The sequence below is a fragment of the Microcaecilia unicolor genome, chromosome 10, assembly GCF_901765095.1.
Source record: "Microcaecilia unicolor chromosome 10, aMicUni1.1, whole genome shotgun sequence".
In the NCBI taxonomy this organism is placed as follows: domain Eukaryota; kingdom Metazoa; phylum Chordata; class Amphibia; order Gymnophiona; family Siphonopidae; genus Microcaecilia; species Microcaecilia unicolor.
In genome coordinates, this window is record NC_044040.1 from 189,013,626 (window position 1) to 189,032,574 (window position 18,949).

At 43.4% G+C, this 18,949-nt stretch overlaps 1 protein-coding gene across 1 annotated transcript; it reads left to right on the plus strand.

Annotated features, from left to right (window-relative positions):
- Positions 1-244: 244 nt before the first annotated feature.
- Positions 245-4,843, plus strand: C10H3orf80 (chromosome 10 C3orf80 homolog). Its single transcript, XM_030216366.1, has one exon. It carries the CDS (start codon positions 1,572-1,574, stop codon positions 2,133-2,135), a length of 564 nt encoding a protein of 187 aa, XP_030072226.1. The 5' UTR covers positions 245-1,571; the 3' UTR covers positions 2,136-4,843.
- Positions 4,844-18,949: the final 14,106 nt, after the last annotated feature.

Sequence of the window (18,949 nt, forward strand, 5' to 3'; positions counted from 1 at the left end):
GGGTGGGCCAGGGCCCACCCACTTAGGGCTCAGGCCCATTCAACAGTAGCACATGGTAATGAAAAAACTGCTCTCCACAATACTGGCACCTTTGCATGCTCAGTTTTCAGCGCATGCCTGCTGCAGACTACCAAGGTGGAGACTGGAGAGAAGCATTTTCCCATCAGCTGAGATATTTTTTGATGTTGGGGAGAGGAAGAGAACATTTAGTGCCCACCCACTTCTTGCCTAGGCCCACCCAAAATCTGCTGTCTGGCTATGCCCCTGGCAGGAACTAACAAGACTGTTGAATGAATGCTGGTAAAGCGTATGCCCCAGGGCAAGTAGAGAAAGGGAGTGCTGACTGTTGAATTTCATGCTTTGGATAAGTGAAGGGGGAGGGAGAGAGGGAGGGGAGGAGTCTGTTATTCTGTTTTCATCATTATCAGGGGTCTTGTAAAAATGGGGTCATTTGGATAAAAGTTTGGGAAGCACTGCTTTTAAGGATATGTGGGATCACATCAGTAGCAATATACAATACCGTGTCAGGCTGTCTGACTGAACACTTACCTGAATTGTTTTGATTAACCAGGAAAATGGTGGTCTTGGGCCACTGAGAATTTTCAACCCTGATGTAATTACTTCCTCTCTCTGGGAATAAGGACTGAATTTTGGAAATAAGTCATGGGAGAAAAGTTTAGCAAATATAAAGCACTCTTTCTAAAGAGTCTCAAGGGTGCAAAAGATCTCTCCAAATAAAAGTCATCTCAACTTACAAAAACCACACTGGGCCCATTTAACATTTTCTTTCATACATTGTATTAGCCCTCTATATCACGTTTACAGTTGAATAAATATTCCATTTGGTAAAACTTTTTCTGCCTTCAACAGTGGTGTAATTTAACATAATACATTTCCCTAAACGATTTTTTTTTTATTAAGAACACCAGAAGAACAACTCAAATCCTATTAAAATGAATGTAAAAAATGTAAAATTTGGAATGCATTTACAGCACTACAGGTGATGTATGAGCATGAAGGAGTTGATCAAGATTTGTTAGCATTAATGAACTGTTTTATCGACATTTGTCTAACATGTAGTTCTTTTTATTTAAGTCTGTGATAGTACTTGGAAATCATAATTGACAAAGTTTCTTCTGGGCAGAGTGAAACATGCATGAAGGAGCCAAGCCCTGGGAATGTAGTAAATCCAGTGCCTAATGGAAGAGCAGACGCATTAAATAAACCCTATCGCATCAGCTAAATGATTATGATGAATTTTTAATGAGGGAAAAACTCAAGCAATATGGTAAGAGAATCCTAACAGTAAGTATATTTAAATAAAGGTCATTGGGAAATCCAATCACTTCAATATAGAAACCTACAAGCGGCTCTGTCTAGATGATAAAGTAAAGGCGGCCAGACAGATTAATAAAGATTAAAGCTCCGTTAACCCTTGCAGCCTGCACGTGCTAGGGATGGACATCCGAGGGAGCCCCAGTCCGATGCAGCGCTGCCGCAGGATGTGAGGCTGCCACAGTGCAGCAGGGCAGGGCTGCAGCCTTTTCTGCAGGGGCTCGGCAGGACGGAGGATGCCAGCGGTGCCCGCGGTGCTGGGGGCCCTCCTCTTGCTGCGGGGGGCTCGGGCGGCCGGCTGGACCTGCGGGGAGCTCCTGTGCGCCGAGAAGGAGGGCTGCTGCGTCTCGGGCAACGCCACCTACACGGAGATCAAGTGCTGCAAGCTGCCCTTCCACACCTTCCTGGACAACGTGGGCTGGTTCGTGCGCAAGCTCTCGGGGCTCCTCATCCTGCTCGTCCTCTTCGCCATCGGCTACTTCCTGCAGCGCATTATCTGCCCCAGTCCCCGCGGCTACGGCCCCCGCCGTCGCCCCCGGCCGGACGGCCCGGCCCTGCTGAACCAGACCACGGCCAGCTCGCAGGACTCGCTGCTGGAGGGCGGCCGCTTCTCCGAGCAGGAGCTGCAGGTGTTCGCCCCGGCCCCCCTCCTGCAGCTGCCCAGCTACGACGAGGTCAAGTACCTGCCCACCTACGAGGAGTCCATGGGGCTGCGGCGGGCTACCCTGGCCACCGCCGCTTCGACGGCCTCCTGGGGCCCGGGGACAGAGGGCGCAGCAGCCACGCCGGCGTCCAGCTGAGGTGGGGGAGGGGACAGAGGAGGACGGACATCTTCCCAGCAACCTACGCTGACCCTAGAGCATCCCCGGCCACTGCCCCGCCCCCTTCCTTCGCTCGCTGGCGCCCCCTCTAGGCTGCTCAGCGCACGGACGCCTGGAGTTGCGCTTGAACTTACAAAGAACCTTTTTTGCAAGTCTGCTGCCATCGTCATCCGGAGAAGCCTGAATTGCGGTAACCTTACTGGAGATCTTGATCACAAGTGCCTGCTTGAATAAACTGTTGTGTGCTCTATGAGAATGAAGCTAAATTTTAGCTTTAGAAGGGCATTTCTCCTGTTCCTCATCAAGGCAACACTGAAGAATCTGTAGACTGGCTGGGCCAATTTGATCTTTAAAGGCTAACATTTAATATTGCGAATGCGGAGTTCTTTGGCACAGAGCTGTAGCACTTTTTGCAGATGGAGGTGAGGTGGCTTTCTGCTGAAGTCCTCTGAATACCGCAGGTCATGCCAAGTTGGATTACACTATATTTAATATGGTTTTACAAATACACTCTAATTTGTATGCACAGAGGAATCGCTTGAAACATTTCTATCAAATATAAAGTGTCTTTCTAAAACATAGGATAAATATATATAAAGAAAAACTTGCAAAGGAATGTCTGCAATACATAGCAAACGCCCTTTTAGGTCCTGGAATGCTGTGCAAAACTCTCATAGAAGTCGAATACGAACAAAACGCACTTTATGCAATATCGATGATCAACTTTCTTTTGAAGCATCTGACAAATACACTACTACATAGACTGTTCTTCCAGATCACTTAATTCTTGTTGGAGGACACAGAAAAGAAACACCTTTGATCACGATAAAATAGTGTCGGGAGAAAGACCCCACTGACATATGAGAGAATATTTATACTCATTTTTATTTATATATTTTTGGAAATTGGGACCTTTGGAAGTAAGTCATTATCTGTTCTGTCCGTTTTAGACACGCACTGTCTTATGAGAAATTTTTAAAAGGTTAACATTCAGACATAAAGAGAGAAGTAATTTTACTGTAGCAAGATTTAATCAGCGGCTGATCAAATGTTACCATTTTATATATGGTTCCCAGTAATGCTTCCAAAGGCAAATAGAGAGAAACAAAAAAAAAAACGGAGGAGGGCTAAATGTTCTTCAGTGTTTGCAATACTGGACTATATTTTATAATAAAATCATGGTTGTTAATTTCCAAAGAGTCAATTTTCATAAAAGATGAAAAGGATAGTTATCTTTTTATGTTAATTACATACAGCACCTGCAACCAAAACTTAGGCACTCAAAAGGCAAGCTATAGAAAATGCTGAATCCAATAGAAATCACCAGTAAACCAAAGAAAACAAGATTAAGGAGGCCCCATAGGGTGATTCAAGTACCCAATAACCTACCTCTCTAGCCCAAATTTCAAAACTACCAGAAGAAATTAATACCTTTTGCTAGGTATAAGGAGGAACATTCAGACGGTTACAGCTGGCATGGATCTCCCATGTGGAAGAGGGCAATAGAAAATATAAAATCCAGATCCAAACTTCAACTATTTAGATATGTTTGAGGTAAATACCTGATAATGATCATCAACAGCCAGTGCTTTTATTTAAAAAATCAAAAAACCATGATTTTGGTCCAGGCTTATTTTTTTGGCAACCTGTTACTTTCAGAATGCCTTAATTTCAAAAACAGCTGTACAAAAAATTTTGGTGTTGGATTTCGTAAACAATGTGCCCCCACTCTTCCAAAAGTTCCACCTTACATTGGGTCATTGATAATGTTTTAACTCTTGCATACGTTACAATATATTTTCCATGCAGAATCTATTTATTTATTTTTAGGTTAGCGGGTAAATGTTAAAGATTATGTTCTCAAACTTTGTGAATGCAATTCATATACATCTGGGTTTAAGAGGTAGGACAGATTTTGGTTTTGTGATGTGAACACATCCTGAACATTGTTTTTCTCTGCTGGCCAAGTGGGTTGAAATATTTTCCCCCAATCACAGTGCCTGAAATTTTCAATAATAAATATGCTTAAGGGAAAATATTTTGTAGTCAAATAGTAGCAGGGGAATGGTGATCAATAATTACTCTGAGGATGAAAACTGGGGCAGGATAGCCTCTAGGGATCCTGATTTCCTGCTAAGAAGTCAATATTATTCTGTTATATTAGATTCAAAGTCTATGGCTAAGGAAATATTTCTGAAAGTACAGAAACAGGAAGTTTGATGGCTCCCTTAATAAAGAAGTAGCAAAGTGCTCATTCAGAGGGTAATTATGTGTTAATAATGTCTGTCTGGAGAGAACAGAATGATCTATGTTCTGTCACGGGACAAGAAAACATGACCAAGGAAGGATTCCTAAATCAGAATAAAGAACTTGTGTAATCATTTCTGGAGGGATACTTATTGGATTTTGTGAGTTTGTATACATCAAAGCTTTTGAATGTATGTAGTATGTATTTAATGTCTGGGTGGTACAGCAAAAAGTTGTTATACTTAAGAGAAGTGACAAACAGAAGTCTGGATGTGTGTTAGGTGATCTACAAGACAGTAGTTGAATTGTCTCTTTGATCAGGATATATGTTTTTATGAAATGGGCCACAAGCATTAATTTGCTAATGTGAAGAAAAATTACAGTAAAAGGATCTACTCATGTCACTGGGTTAATTATACAGGCTGAAAATTGAACAAAGACAACAGATCAAGCCATGCAATGGTGGTTTTGGTTGTCACACTAACAATAAACCACTGCTACTTTTATTGAATGTAAATTGATGATTGTATTTATTGCTTGCATTTGAGAGCTTCTAAGTACCATGGGTTTCACTTGTTAATTAGTACTCAAAATGATATACGGTGAGCATTCACCTGCACTGGCAGCCCACGAACTAGGGTGTATTCAGTATAAACAGACTGCAATCAAAAGACTGGACTTCAATCTTTGTTTATACAGTTAAGTGGATCAAATATTCTAGCCAAGTTCGCTAGATTAGGCTTAGGAAAAGGGAAGAGAGCACGTGAAAGGAGCAATCCTCGTCTTCCCAAACTATGAAAAGGCAGCCCACTGCAAGCATCCAAATAATTGATTATTACCTTGAAGTTGCTTCCCAAAACTAGCAGCTGTGGTGGAGCTCAGAACCAGAGTTCCAGGTAATTTACGTTATGCCAGGCTCCGGCAGTGATTTAGTAATCACAGCTTGCAAATTTGAGGTATTCCGCTCGCCTGTAAGACACTTTTTATAGCTGGGTATTTGCATTTATAATGTTTGGTTAACTAAGTAGTCATCATAGATGAAGACTGGGATAATACAGACCAGGGGTTCTCTTCCCAGTCCTTGAGGCACAGCTAAACCAGTTGGGGTTCATGATAACCTCAATAAATATGTATGAGGAAGATTTACATTTCAAGGAGTAGAGGGTGATAAAAACTGCTTATGGGTGGAGTGGGCTGGGGTCTGGACAGAGGCGTAGTTAGGTGGGGTGCTCAAATGGACTTCCAACAGTGCCTATTTTTCATGCGGTCCATCACATTTACACAGTGCACGCACACACTTATGTAGTCCACTGGCCGCTCCCCCTGGCATCACAACCTGCCTATGCTTCTGGGTCTGAGGGGGGGGGGGGCTACTTCTCTTTGGGGGGAGCAAGTGCTGCTTCTATTCGAGGGAGGGAGCTATGGGACACTAAGTTTTGGTTTCAGCTTAAAATGCACTGGCATTTTTGGCCTAAATCAAAACAATGGCAAATATTAATTTTGGGCCTGGTTTAGCACCAAAACTGAAATTCAGTTGCCCTCTACCAAGGAGGCAATGCATGCAAAGCTATCTCATACACATTCATTGTGGATATCCTGAAAATCTGACTGGATGGGAGTGCCCCAAGGACTTGGTTGAGAACCACTGATACAGACCCCCATAGCGAGAGCTAGGATTGTGTGCATTAAAAGCATAGTGCAAAGTTCAAACTAATTACACCCTGAAGGATCAACACAGCCTTAATGCAAAATTTTAGCTCCCCAATACTATAAAAAATGAGCATGCAAACTAGCACTCAGTTTAAGTGTGTGCTGTCAGGGGGGAAAATAAAACAGCACACACTGCCATAGTTATATGCAGCCATTCGTTGCATCCAGTCTAAAATGTCTCCCTTCCTGTCAGTGTGTGAGTGGGGATTGGTTCATATACTGAGAGGAAAGGAAACATAAGGAAAAAATCCAGTTTGCTAGGCTCCACATCACAGTTCCTCCCTCAACACCCCAAAAATTATTCCTGGTGATCTAGTAGACTGGTCTCACCTCCCCTACTATCTGACCATCTCTCTCAACACAAAAAAAAAACAAGCCCTGGTGGTCTAGTGGACCCTTCCTTCTCCCAATCCACCCACCTACTCTCCATGTTTCCAGTAAGGAGCAAGTTGCTCATGCCTCTGGCACCACCACCATCCAAAATTGCAGCACCCGACTTGTAGAAGTAATTTTTACCAAGTATTGCAGTGATTGTGCAATGCTTCACTTATTTGGTAGAGTGACACCTAGCAGTGCATTGGGATGTATCGATAGGGGTCAGGTGCCACCATTTTGGATGATGGCACTGAAAGGAATGAGTGAGCAACTGAGCATCACTCCTGCCTTACAACATTTGGAGGTAGGTGGGGAGGGTCCGGGGGTTCACTAGACCAGTGGTTCTCAACTCAGTCCTTGAGGCACACTCAGCCAGCTGAATTTTCAGGATATCCACAATGAATATGCATGAGATAGATTTGCATGCACTGCCTTCTTGGTTTGTTACTCTATCAATGCGTATTCATTGTGGGTATTCTGAAAACCCAACTGGATGGGTGTATCCTGAGGATTGGGTTGTGAACCACTGGGGCTTATTTTTGTATGTCAGGGGGAGGGGGGTCCTCCTCGGGAGGGGAATAGGGCAGTGGCGTAGCCACAGGTGGGCCTGGGTGGGCTCAGGCCCACCCAACAGTAGCACACGTTTAGCAGTAGCTGTTGGCGATCCCAAGCTCCATCAGCTGAAGACTTCCCCCTGATGGTAACAGAAACGCTGCTCTCCATGATACTGGCACCTGTGCATGCCTGTTGCAGACTGCCAAGGTGGAGAGAAGCATTTTCCCGCCAGCTGAGATATTTGTTTGGTGGGGTGGGGTGGGGGAGAACATTTGGTGCCCACCCACTTCTTGCCTAGGCCCACCCAAAATCTGCTGTCTGGCTACGCCCCTGGAATAGGGCCTACTAGACCACCATTGATCTGTGGCAGCTGAAGTGAAGTGTCATAGTTCACCCTTTTGCTCCTGGCTGCATCTGATTCAGCACTATCAAAAGTGTGAAAACAACTGTACTAGATTTTAGTGTAGTTTTTTAAACATCAGCGAGTAATCCGAAGGGAAGAAAAAGCAGAGCTGCCACATTACCCTGTTCCAGGAGGGAGACTTTTAGGCAGTCCTGGTTTTGAACTTAGGTGCCAAAGCATTGTGGTAATTGTAAACACTAAGGGGGAGATACATAAAACTTACCGGGCCAGCAACGTGAGATTTTGACCGCTTCAAGACGGTTTAGTGAGCAGGGAATCCAGCGATGAACGCACAAAGGGGCGCTGTAGGCTTTCTACTGTTTCCTGCAGCAGACATCAGGAATCGTAAGCTGATGTATTTAAATGAGCTGGTCAGTATTCAAATGGGCATTCTGAGGGTTGCACAGCCGTTTCCAAGAAATGCACAGAGGTAGGTGGTTGCTGTATCTCAAAAAAAAAAAAATATAACTGAATTAGAAAAGGTAAAAATAAGAGCAACCAAAATGACAGGGGATGGAACTTCTCCCATATGAGGAAAGGCTAAAGAGGTTAGGGCTCTTCAGCTTGGAAAAGAGAGGGGGGATATGATTATGGGCTATAAAATCTTGAGTGGTGGAGAATGGGCAGAAGTGTATCAATTTTTCACTCTTTCAAAAAGTACAAATAGCTGGGGACACTCAATGAAATTACATGGAAATACTTTTAAAACAAATAGGAGGAAATATTTTTTCACTCAAAGAATAGTTAAGGTCTGGAATTCGCTGCCGGAGGATGTGGTAACAGTGGTTAACGTATCTGGGATTAAAAAAAGGCTTGGACAAGTTCCTGGAGGAAAAGTCCATAATCTGTTTTTGAGATGGACATGGGGGAAGCCACTGCTTGCCCCAGAACTGGTAGCATGGAATGTTGCTACCGATTGCGTTTCTACCAGGTACTTGTGACCTGGATTGGCCACTGTTGGAAGCAGGATACTGGGCTACATGGATCATTGGTCTGACCCAGTATGGCTATGCTTATGCTCTTATGTTCTTAGGACTGCCTACCTTTAGTGATAGAAATTTTACAGGGGGTCAGGAGCTGTCATAGCAGAGAGTTCTTCATGTGACAGCAGAGTTCAATTGTTGCAGGGAGAGAGATAACACGTCTTGGGAGCTGGGATCCTTTTGGCTGTCCTGGACAGGGCTGCTGGCAGACTTTGCAGCAGCTTGGAATGAGAAAGCCAGGGAGACCAGGAGCCTTTCCCCAGCTCCTCCACACTGCTATCCATCCTGCATGCTGCTCTGGTTCCTCCCCTTCTTGCCCTAGCCACTCCCCACCTCCTGCCCTCCACCGTGGCAACAGCATTGCCCCCTCGCTGCAGCCGCCGAGCTCAGCACACAGCAGTGGTAGATGGCAGCAGTCCCCTACTCCCCAGCTGACATAGGGTATGCAGTTTAGATCCACCATACACGGCTTTCATACACACCAGCTTTACATGTCAGAAACACACTACTGATCTGTTTTGCTACTGGCGTGTAAAGCTGGCATGTATGTAAGCAGTGTAGCAGTGGAGGCTATTCGGCTGTTATGAGCATACAAGTGGCTGCTGTATGCATTTGCTGGTGTTTTCCCCTACCGAGCTTTCGCCGTTTTTGTAAGCAGCTCGTTTGCATTTGATTTCCTTTGGGAATTGCTTGCTATTTCCACATCAGAAATTTTTAGCGAGGTAGAAATAGTGCGCAATTCATTCCTGGGACTTAGGTGTATCAGCTTATACCATTACAATTCTACCCATTAAAATTAATCCTGAAAGTCTCATAATGCAGTGCTTCTCGACCCAGTCCTTGGGACACACCCAGCCAGTCAGGTTTTCAGGGTATCCACAATGAATATGCATGAGATAGATTTGTATTGTATCTCATGCATATGCATTGTGGATACCCTGAAAACCTGACTGGCTGGTTGTGCCCAGAATTCTGCCATTCAGATATTCCATAAAACAAAAACATTTGATCACATAACACCACTTCTGAAGGCATCTCATTGGCTCCCTGTAATTACATATAAGTTACTTCCACTTGCTTTCAAAACTAACTTCTAAAGAACCTCTCTTCCTTGATCGTCTCCTGTAACCATATATCCAGACCCATACCCTTTGCTCATAAGATCAGTATTTACTTATTGTACCAACATAGCAACAGGTATTTCACAAACATACCCGTGCTTCAATTTTCTCTGTTCAGGGACATCTTTGGAATTTTTTTACCCACTCCTTTGCGACTTTTAGATTCTCTGGCAGCTTTCAAGATGGAACTTAAAATATTCTTATTCCAGGATGCATTGAGATATGCTACCTATGGATATTCCCTACCTGTACTGATTTACTTAAGAGCACCTCTATTGTGCATACCCCCTTATCTTTTCTCATAATGGTGTTCCTCCCCCTATCCCTCACTTTCTTTCTATTGTATGTCTCACACATACTCTTTTATTAACTAAGAAATTGTAAGCCGCCTAGATGGTTCTCCGACTGGCAAATTAGCAGATCCTAATAAACTTGAACTTGAAGCACTGCCATAATGCATCAGGATAGGGTTACCTTAAATCCAGAAGTGGCTTAACATCTTCTTCCTGGAACTGGGTAACTTGGCAGCTCTGGTGGAAGACTTAGAATGCAGAAAAAAAAAGTGAAACAGTTCATTTGGGGCCTCTTTTATCAAGCTGCACTAGTGGATCCCAGTGCAGTAATGCTAACAAAGCCCATTCACTTTGAATGAGCTTTGTCAGCGTTGCTCCATGGCTTGATAAAAGAGGCATAAGAAAGGAAGAAAGTGGGAATCTAGTGGTACATCTAAAGTAAAAGAGAAACAGGGCCAGTGAAACCTTCAGGCATGCGATTCCTCTATTAATCCATTCCCTCGTCCCCCAGATTTTGATAATTATATTCCAAACTAACCAGAGAGGGTATGCAGCATACATAAAAAGTGTACAAACAAAAAAAAACAACACTGGGCCTTCAAGACTGAGACAACAGGAGTCTTTAATTCACAGATGACCCGACACGGGCCGTGTTTCGGTAAAATCAATTGTTTTTTTTTCTAAGGACAAAGTTATTACAGGAGTTTATTTCCTACATTGCGGCTGTCTGTCTCGACAGAATCGCTTGGTTTTAAGGATTTTCTTCATTTATTGAGGCATTGGACCTACATATCTTGCACATTTCACAATCAAACCCTGACCCCTGAGGCAGGCATTGTTTAATGCTGAAACGCGGCCCGTGTCGGGTCATCTGTGAATTAAAGACTCCTGTTGTCTCAGTCTTGAAGGCCCAGTGTTGCTTTTTTTTGTTTGGATAATTATATTCCACAATCATGATCACTCCAACACCACTGCTGGTAGAACAATGCTCATACACATAATGAAGGCAATATCCAAAAGTCTGCTGGTAATGGTAGGTTCTGATGGTTTGGTCTATGCCCGAAATATGGCAAGAATAAACCAAGATCAGGTATACATATGATATATCACATCATACCATATGTATAATGTTTATCTCGTTGGGCAGACTGGATGGACTGTACAGGTCTTTATCTGCCACCATCTACTCTGTTACCTATGTATGTATGTTCTTTGTTTGTGGCTGTCAGGACCTATTGTTTTGTCTAGAGGGTAGCTGCTCTTTGCCACCCACAAGAAGCTGCCACACTTGATGATGGCTAACCTACCTAATGGATAAATTGGAGCAGAGTGAAAGTAGCTCATGTGTGAACAGGTATTCACTTAACTCTCACTCTTCCACACCTACCATCTATTTTGTTTGTTTGGGGGGGGGGGTTCCCACTTGTCCTTCTGTAACTTGTAAACCACCATAGCTTGTGCAATGTGCAATATAGCAAGAGTAGATTGATAGATAATTAATTCATCAGGCAATAGAGCTATCTAGTTACCCAGTTCCAAGAGGGAGACTTTTTGGCCAATCCAGGTTTTAAATTTAACACCCTAAAGCGACATAATATTGTTGTCCCTAATTTTACCCACTGATATCAGTGCAGCAGGTCCCATAATGCAGCAGGATGAGGCGGTCAGATAATTCAGCACTAAAATCACTCTTTTGGAACTGGGCAATTTGGCTGCAATGTTTATGCTAGAAAATGTGTGTGCAATTAAAGGCTGAAATTATCAGCTGTGAAAAATCCTTCTAAAAGTCATTAATTGCACCTGATAAGTCAAGGGAAGTAAAGTGGAGAAGAACTTAACTTCCACTCCAATTTGGAATTAAAAGGCTTCCAATTGCACTCATAGGTTTGATGGGTGTTGTATAAAAATGGAAGTGTTAGAAAGATTAAGTGATGGACAAAGAGTGAAAGACAGAAAACCTAAATGGGTTATGATATGGGTTAAGATGAATTAAAAGACTTTAATTCATATTCCTTGTGAGTGCATGCAAGGACTACTAAAATATATCTTCTTTTAAAGTGTACAAGTTAATGTGCTATGTTGAAAGGTCCCTTAGGGGGGAAAAATTGCTGTTCAGTTAATATGCCCAGGTATTAAAAGAATAATTCTATAATCCAGGCACCCATATTTACATGTGTGTTAACACATGCCAAAATTTTAGAATACTAGCACTTTTACATATATGAGCACAAACACACCCAATAAGTAACAGCAGGGCACCTAAGCGCTATTCACTCAACCCACTCTACTTACGTAGCACATATTTTCAAGGGAGGTACACAGGAATGCAGCATGAGTGGGACTTAGGCAAAACGCAGGCACCTAAATGTTAAGTGTGCCAATACCGGGTTATGCTTATATTCTATAACAGAACCTAGACAGGTAGATTCCATTATAGAATACATACTTATCATGCAGCCTTGGCACGCCTACATGGAGGCACCCAGTTACAGAACTGCCCCTAAATGTTAAAGTGCCGCATATAGCACATTGTTACATACCATGCTTTAACAAGCTTAGCAATAGGCTTGCTTTTCTGAAGTAGGCTGTGAAAACGGTAAGGCTGGTTATAGCTATTCTGCATACTGTTTTAGATTCTTTAATTCGTAATTTTTCAATTTGTAGTTTGTATCTCTTGTCTTTTCATTACTTTTTATTCTTATTTATAGGGCTGCATTTAGATTAAAATTTCTAATCATGATTGTTTTGTTACATTTGTACCCCGCGCTTTCCCACTCATGGCAGGCTCAATGCGGCTTACATGGGGCAATGGAGAGTTAAGTGACTTGCCCAGAGTCACAAGGAGCTGCCTGTGCCTGGCCCTTGCAGATCTTCAATGTGGCCGCGCAGGCTTCTGCTTCTGTGAGTCTGACGTCCTGCACATACGTGCAGGACGTCAGACTCACAGAAACAGAAGCCTGCGCAGCCTTCTACATGGAATGTTGCTAGTGGAATAGCAACATTCCATGTAGAATCTCCAATAGTATCTATTTTATTTTTGTTACATTTGTACCCCGTGCTTTCCCACTCATGGCAGGCTCAATGCGGCTTACATGGGGCAATGGAGAGTTAAGTGACTTGCCCAGAGTCACAAGGAGCTGCTTGTGCCTGAAGTGGGAATCAAACTCAGTTCCTCAGTTCCCCAGGACCAAAGTCCACCACCCTAACCACTAGGCCACTCCTCCACTCACGCACAAAGGAGTAATTTATTTTTCTCACTGTAGCTCCTTGTGACGCTGCACAATGGAGGGTTAAGGGCCCCTTTTACTAAGCTGCGGTAAAAGGGGTTCTGCTAAATTGTACAGCGCTGCGTAACCCTAGTAGCGCTTTAGAAATGTTAAGTAGTAGTAGTAGTAGCATCAGTGCGTGGATTTGCTGTGCACAAAGGCCCCCTATTAGCGCAGCAGATGAAAGTTTTTTTTAAAAGGGAAATGGTCCTGTGGTAAGTGAACCACTTGCTACACAGCTATTTCCCAGGGGAGCCCTTACTGGCACCCATTGAGGTGGTGGTAAGGGCTCCCATGCTACCCTGGTGGTAACAAGGCAATCACGCGGAGCTGCCTGATTACCACTGGGTAAGCCCCTGGCACTAGAAAATAAAAATGCATTTTCTAGCTCTGGAGTTGGCATACTGCAGAGGCTGGGACTACCACCGGGTTCATGTGGTAGGCCCAATTTGCCATGTGCCAACATGCCAGTAGCCCTACCACCCTTTAGTAAAAGGGCCCCTAAGTGACTTGCCTAGAGTCACAAGGAGCTGTGTAAGTGGGGGAGGGGGGGGAGGAAATATCCTACCTTTAATCAGGTGAATAATCAAGATTAAAAATTTTAATCTGAAATGCAGCCCTACTTATGTTAATCATTAAGCTTGCACCAATATTTGAATATACAACAAAATCCATACTGTTTCAAAGCACTGAGAAAGACTTCCAAAATTAGATCCTTTTGGAAATGTATATTCATAGATTCACATGCAATATGAGAGCAAAGTTATATGAAAGAACACAAGGACAGTAAAAGTGGCCCAACACCCATGATTTTTATGAGAAGTAAACAAAATGTAGACACTTTTTACCCACAAAATGGAATGGAAGTTGCATGGCTCCAGGATGAGCTAAAGATGTGTGGTTTTGAGGGCTGGTTATGTAGCACAGTAAGTGGTGTTAATGGATTGTGTATGACAGCTCCATCTCCCCTGCTTCTCCAATACTGTTTATTATTTTTTTGCACTGTGCCAAACAGTGGTTTTGCAGCCCTCCCCCTTCCACCTTTGATAGGTCCTTTTTAAGCGAGTTGCTATTGAATAAAAACCTTGGTGAATATGTACCTCAGGAGACCCAAAATACCTTATTACCAGACAGATTTATTTGAATCTATCGAAGTTCAGATTCTCTGCAAATTTTACTCCTTAGGAAGGGTGGCTGAATCTGACTTGTCATTTCTCCTCTGGAAAATGTCATCAGTACAATAATTAAAAAAAAAAAAAAATCTTAAGTAGAAAACAAAAAGGGGTTGGAAATAGGCTTAAGGTTTCTTGAAAATCTTCCTAGTTAGCTCTCAGGCTCCTTTTTCTGTCTTTTCCTTTTCTTGAAACATTTTGATAATCAGATCTCTCGGAACACTGGGGAATGTGTGCATGTGGTGGGGGATGAGAAAATGGAGTGTTCCTAGCTATTGACACGGGGACAAAGTTTGTCCCCATCCCTGCAGGCTCTGTCTCCATCCCCAGCCCATCGCCACTGGCTCTGTCCTCATCTGCAGAAGCCTCAAACATATGATTTTATATTTAAATCTTTTTGCTAAAGTATAAAACGCACAATATGCTGTGCAACTGTTTATAAATCACAAATAGAAAACAATAATAATGAGCAACTATAACCCTCCCCACACCACCACTCTCTACCCTTCCAACCCCAACAATAGCTGATTTCTACTACCCCAAGGAATCCTAATCCACCCTGTTAAAATGTCCAGGAGTACAAAATACAACCCGTTCTGTATGCCCTAGCGGGGGAGAAATATGCCCTTTGAAGCACAGTTATGATTTTTTTAAATTTGTGGATGAATGAGTCATCAACAATCTCAGGATTTAGTCTAGCTCTCCTGACTTCCAGTCCTTCCTGCAATAGAAGATGTCTTCTCAGAAGACGTGCTGGTAGCAGGTGTACAGGATCTCACATGTAAAATTTGTTAGTTGTGGCCAGCATGTCTTGTTTTTCCAAAAAAATAAAAATATTGTCATCTGCATCACTCAAACATAAACAACAGTCCACTTCATTAACAGGCTTCAAAGTAGAAAATGACAAGGGGACAAAGTTTGTCCCCAGGTCAAGGGCTCTATCCCCATCCCTGCAGGATCTCTCCCCACCCCATCCCCATGGGCTCTGTCCCCATCCCCCCAGTTACCACAGGTCCTCATGTCATTCTCTTAAGTGTTCCTGCTTCAGCTTCTCTGTTAACCCCTTGTGGGTGGAGTTATCAGCTGCTGCATTGGTTTACCAATCACTGTTCAAGCCAATGGTATTCAAAATAAACAGGTTCACATAACTGAAAAGTTACTGCTGACTGCAACCTGCGACTTGCATTCATGTATATGTATTTAATAGGATTTATTAACTACATTTTTGAAAAGATTCACCCAAAATGGTATTCAAAAAGTGAAAAAAATCCTTACATTCTTTTAACAGCATAACAAGATCACGTGCAAGCTACAAACACATTAGTATCAGGTACATTGTAAAGACTGTTGATACACACAGAGTTAGTTCAAGAGATTGTGGTGTCCATATTGGAGTTCCTGAAGAAGATTTTCGAAACCCTGCAGAGTTGGACCCATTATGATTTTTTTCAAAAGATTTTTTTCAAAGGACATGTGAGCTAGTAGTCAAGTGGATTGGACAAGAGGAGAAGTCCATCGAGTAGAGCCTGGTCCATTGGGACCTTTTGGAATGTTTGTGCTCAAAGTTTGGTGAGAACTAGCCTAAAAGATGTAACAGTGGATATAAAGAAAAGTTACAAGGACTTATCATAGTTATCAGAAGGACGTCATGTGGATTGTATTCACTGAGGATAGCCTTGACTACTATATACACTTTAAGTGCCTACTTTTTTTGATTGATTTTGAAAATTTTCAAGTTTTTGAACATTAGACTACATTGTATAGATAGAGATGAGTATGAGGTTTTTTATAGGAGTTAGTGTTAAAATTGATTTTTTCGGTTCTGAGATTTGTGAACATTGAGTAATAGAGAGGTGTTAAGGTACCACTTGGGTGTTCATCGTTAAAAATCTTTTTGATACATTACTTAACAAAAAAATATATGAGAGAAGTCCTAGGATTGAGACATTCGTTTACCCTTTAGGGTGCTTATTAAGTGCCTTGTTTGGGTGAGTTTTATTATGTCTGAGGTCATCGCTATATAAAACATTGGAGTAATCAGTGTAAAAGGATCACCCAGAACCGAATTGAATCAATCCTTCCACTATAGCAGTTCCAGTAGTATGTTCTTGATATATAGGCAATGAATATGCATGACATAGATTAATACACAATGGAGGCCTTACCTGCTCATTTTCTTTCCTTGACTCCTACCAGATCAGTCCAGAATGTGGATTGTGCCCCTCTACCAGCAGATGAAAACAGAGATCAAGACTTAGCTTTCTCTCCTTTAAAGGGCACCATTCAGCTTCCTCCCCCCACGACCAACCAATTACAAAAGACAGTAAGGGAATGGAGATCCTCTCCTGGAACACTGAACTAGGAACTTAACAACATGAATCAAACAGTCCAAAGTGAGAGTCATTGAGCTAAACTTCAAAAAGACACTTTGCAATAGAATGGGCAGGATTCTGGACAGATCTAGTAGGACTCAAGGAAAGAAATTTCTTCTTCCTTATCATATACCAGACCAGATGTGCACAAAGGTGATTAATAAGTCCCAATAAATAAATACTTCTTAAACTTGGCAGGACTCCAGAATCAAAACCCAAAGCACACCCTGACCAAGGGCGGCATCTTCTCTAGTCTGGACATCCAATCAGTAATGCATCAAGACAGAATGCAAGAAGGGCTAAGTAGTGGCTCTACAGATTTCTGTGGTTGACACTGAGTGTGTATCTACACAAGAAGCCATATTTCTACTGGAGTAGGCCTTAAGACTCTCCAGGATTGGATGACCTTACAAAATATAAGCTGAGACCACTGCCTCCTTCACCCACCTCACTATAGTTGACTTGGACTCCGTCTCTCCTTCAACCCTCTGAAAAGAAAAAACAATCTATCTGACTTATGAAACTTGTTTATGATAGTCTGTGACTTCCAAATACACTTTTAAGGCCCTCCAGACATCCAAAACTTGCAGTGCACAATCCTTCCAAAAGGACAGCACTGATATCATCTGATATGGAAGGCTGTAATCACCTTGGGGAAAAAAGAAGGAACCATCTAGAAGGATAAACTCCTGTCTCTGAAAATGTAAAGAATGGCTCCGTGCAAGGTAAGGCGTGCAATTCTGAAATTCTTCTCACTGAAAGACTGCCACCAAGAAAACCTCCTCAGGACCTGGAAGGCAGCTAGAAAGAGCATGGGGTAGCAGAAGTGGAAAACAAAGTGGGTTGGGGTGGACCTCAGAGTCAACCTGGATGATGCTGGGAATACAAAGATGGGCTGCAAAACCGCCTCAGCACCTGGCAGGTGGACAAAAGGAGTGCGAGATAGCAGCAGCAGAAGACTAAGTAGGTTGGGGTGGACCTAAGAGCCACCCTGGAGGATGCTGGGACAAGTAGGCTCCTGGCAGGTAACCAGAAGGAACACAGGTAGCGGGAAAGGAAGACCAAGCTGGTTGGGGCAAGGACCTGGGACTCACCTTGGAGGAGAGGCTGGGAAGAATATGCAGACTGGCTTCCAAATCTCCTCAGAACCTAGCAGGCAGCTGTAAGGAACATGGGGTAATAGGAGCGGAAGAGCAAGCATCTTGGGGTAGACCTGGGAGTCACACATGAGGATGCTGAGAGGAATATTCAAACAGGCTGCAAAACCTCCCCAGCACCTGGCAGAAGGCTGGAAGGAGGGTGGGGTAGCAGGATCAGAAGACAGAGTAAGTTGGGGTGGACCTGGTAATCACCCCAGAGGATGCTGGGAGGCATATGCACTTGGAGGTGGTGGGAAAGAACACAGAGTAGTGGAAGCAGAGCATCAAGTTAGATGAGGTGGATTTGGGAGTCACCCTGGAGGATGATGGGAGGAATAAGCAAATGAGCTTCAAAACCTCTCTAGCACTTGGTAGGCAGTTGGACCGAATGTGGACTTGGAGTGAAAGGCTGAGTGGACTTGGGAGTCACCCTGAAGGATGCTGGAATACACAGACAGGCTGCAAACCTCCCCAGTACCTGGCAGGGAGCTGGAATGAACACGGGCTAATAGGAAAAGAAGGCTGAGTGGAAGTTGGCAGCCACCCTGGAGGACACTGGGAAGAATACACAGATGGGCTGCAAAACTTCCCAAGCACCTGGCCAGAAGAAGCATGGAGTAGCAGGAGCAGAAGATTGAGTAGGTTAAGGTGAAACTGGATACAAAACATCCCCAGAACCTGTCAGGTAGCCAGAAGTAAAGTAGGTAGCAGGAGTGGAGGTCTGAGTGGGTCATGATGGAGCTGGGAGTCACCAAGGAAGACAATGTGAGGGATATGCAGATGGACTGCAAAACCTCTTCAGTAGAATGTGTTAGTGGCTGATGAGGCAGCATTAAAATATAACAAGTCCTTCCTGAAACTGGAGACAAGGGAATAGTTAGAAACTGGCTCTCTTGTCTTGTGGTCATAAAGCGAATGCTACATACCTGTAGAAGGTATTCTCCGAGGACAGCAGGCTGATTGTTCTCACTGATGGGTTGACGTCCTCGGCAGCCCCCTCCATCAGAAAGTTTACTAGCAAAGGCCTTTGCTAGTCCTCGCGCGCGCATGCGCGGCCGTCTTCCCGCCCGAAACCGGCTCGAGCCGGCCAGTCTAGTATGTAGCAAGACAATACACTTCAAGGGAAGACTCAACTCCAAAGGGGAGGCGGGCGGGTT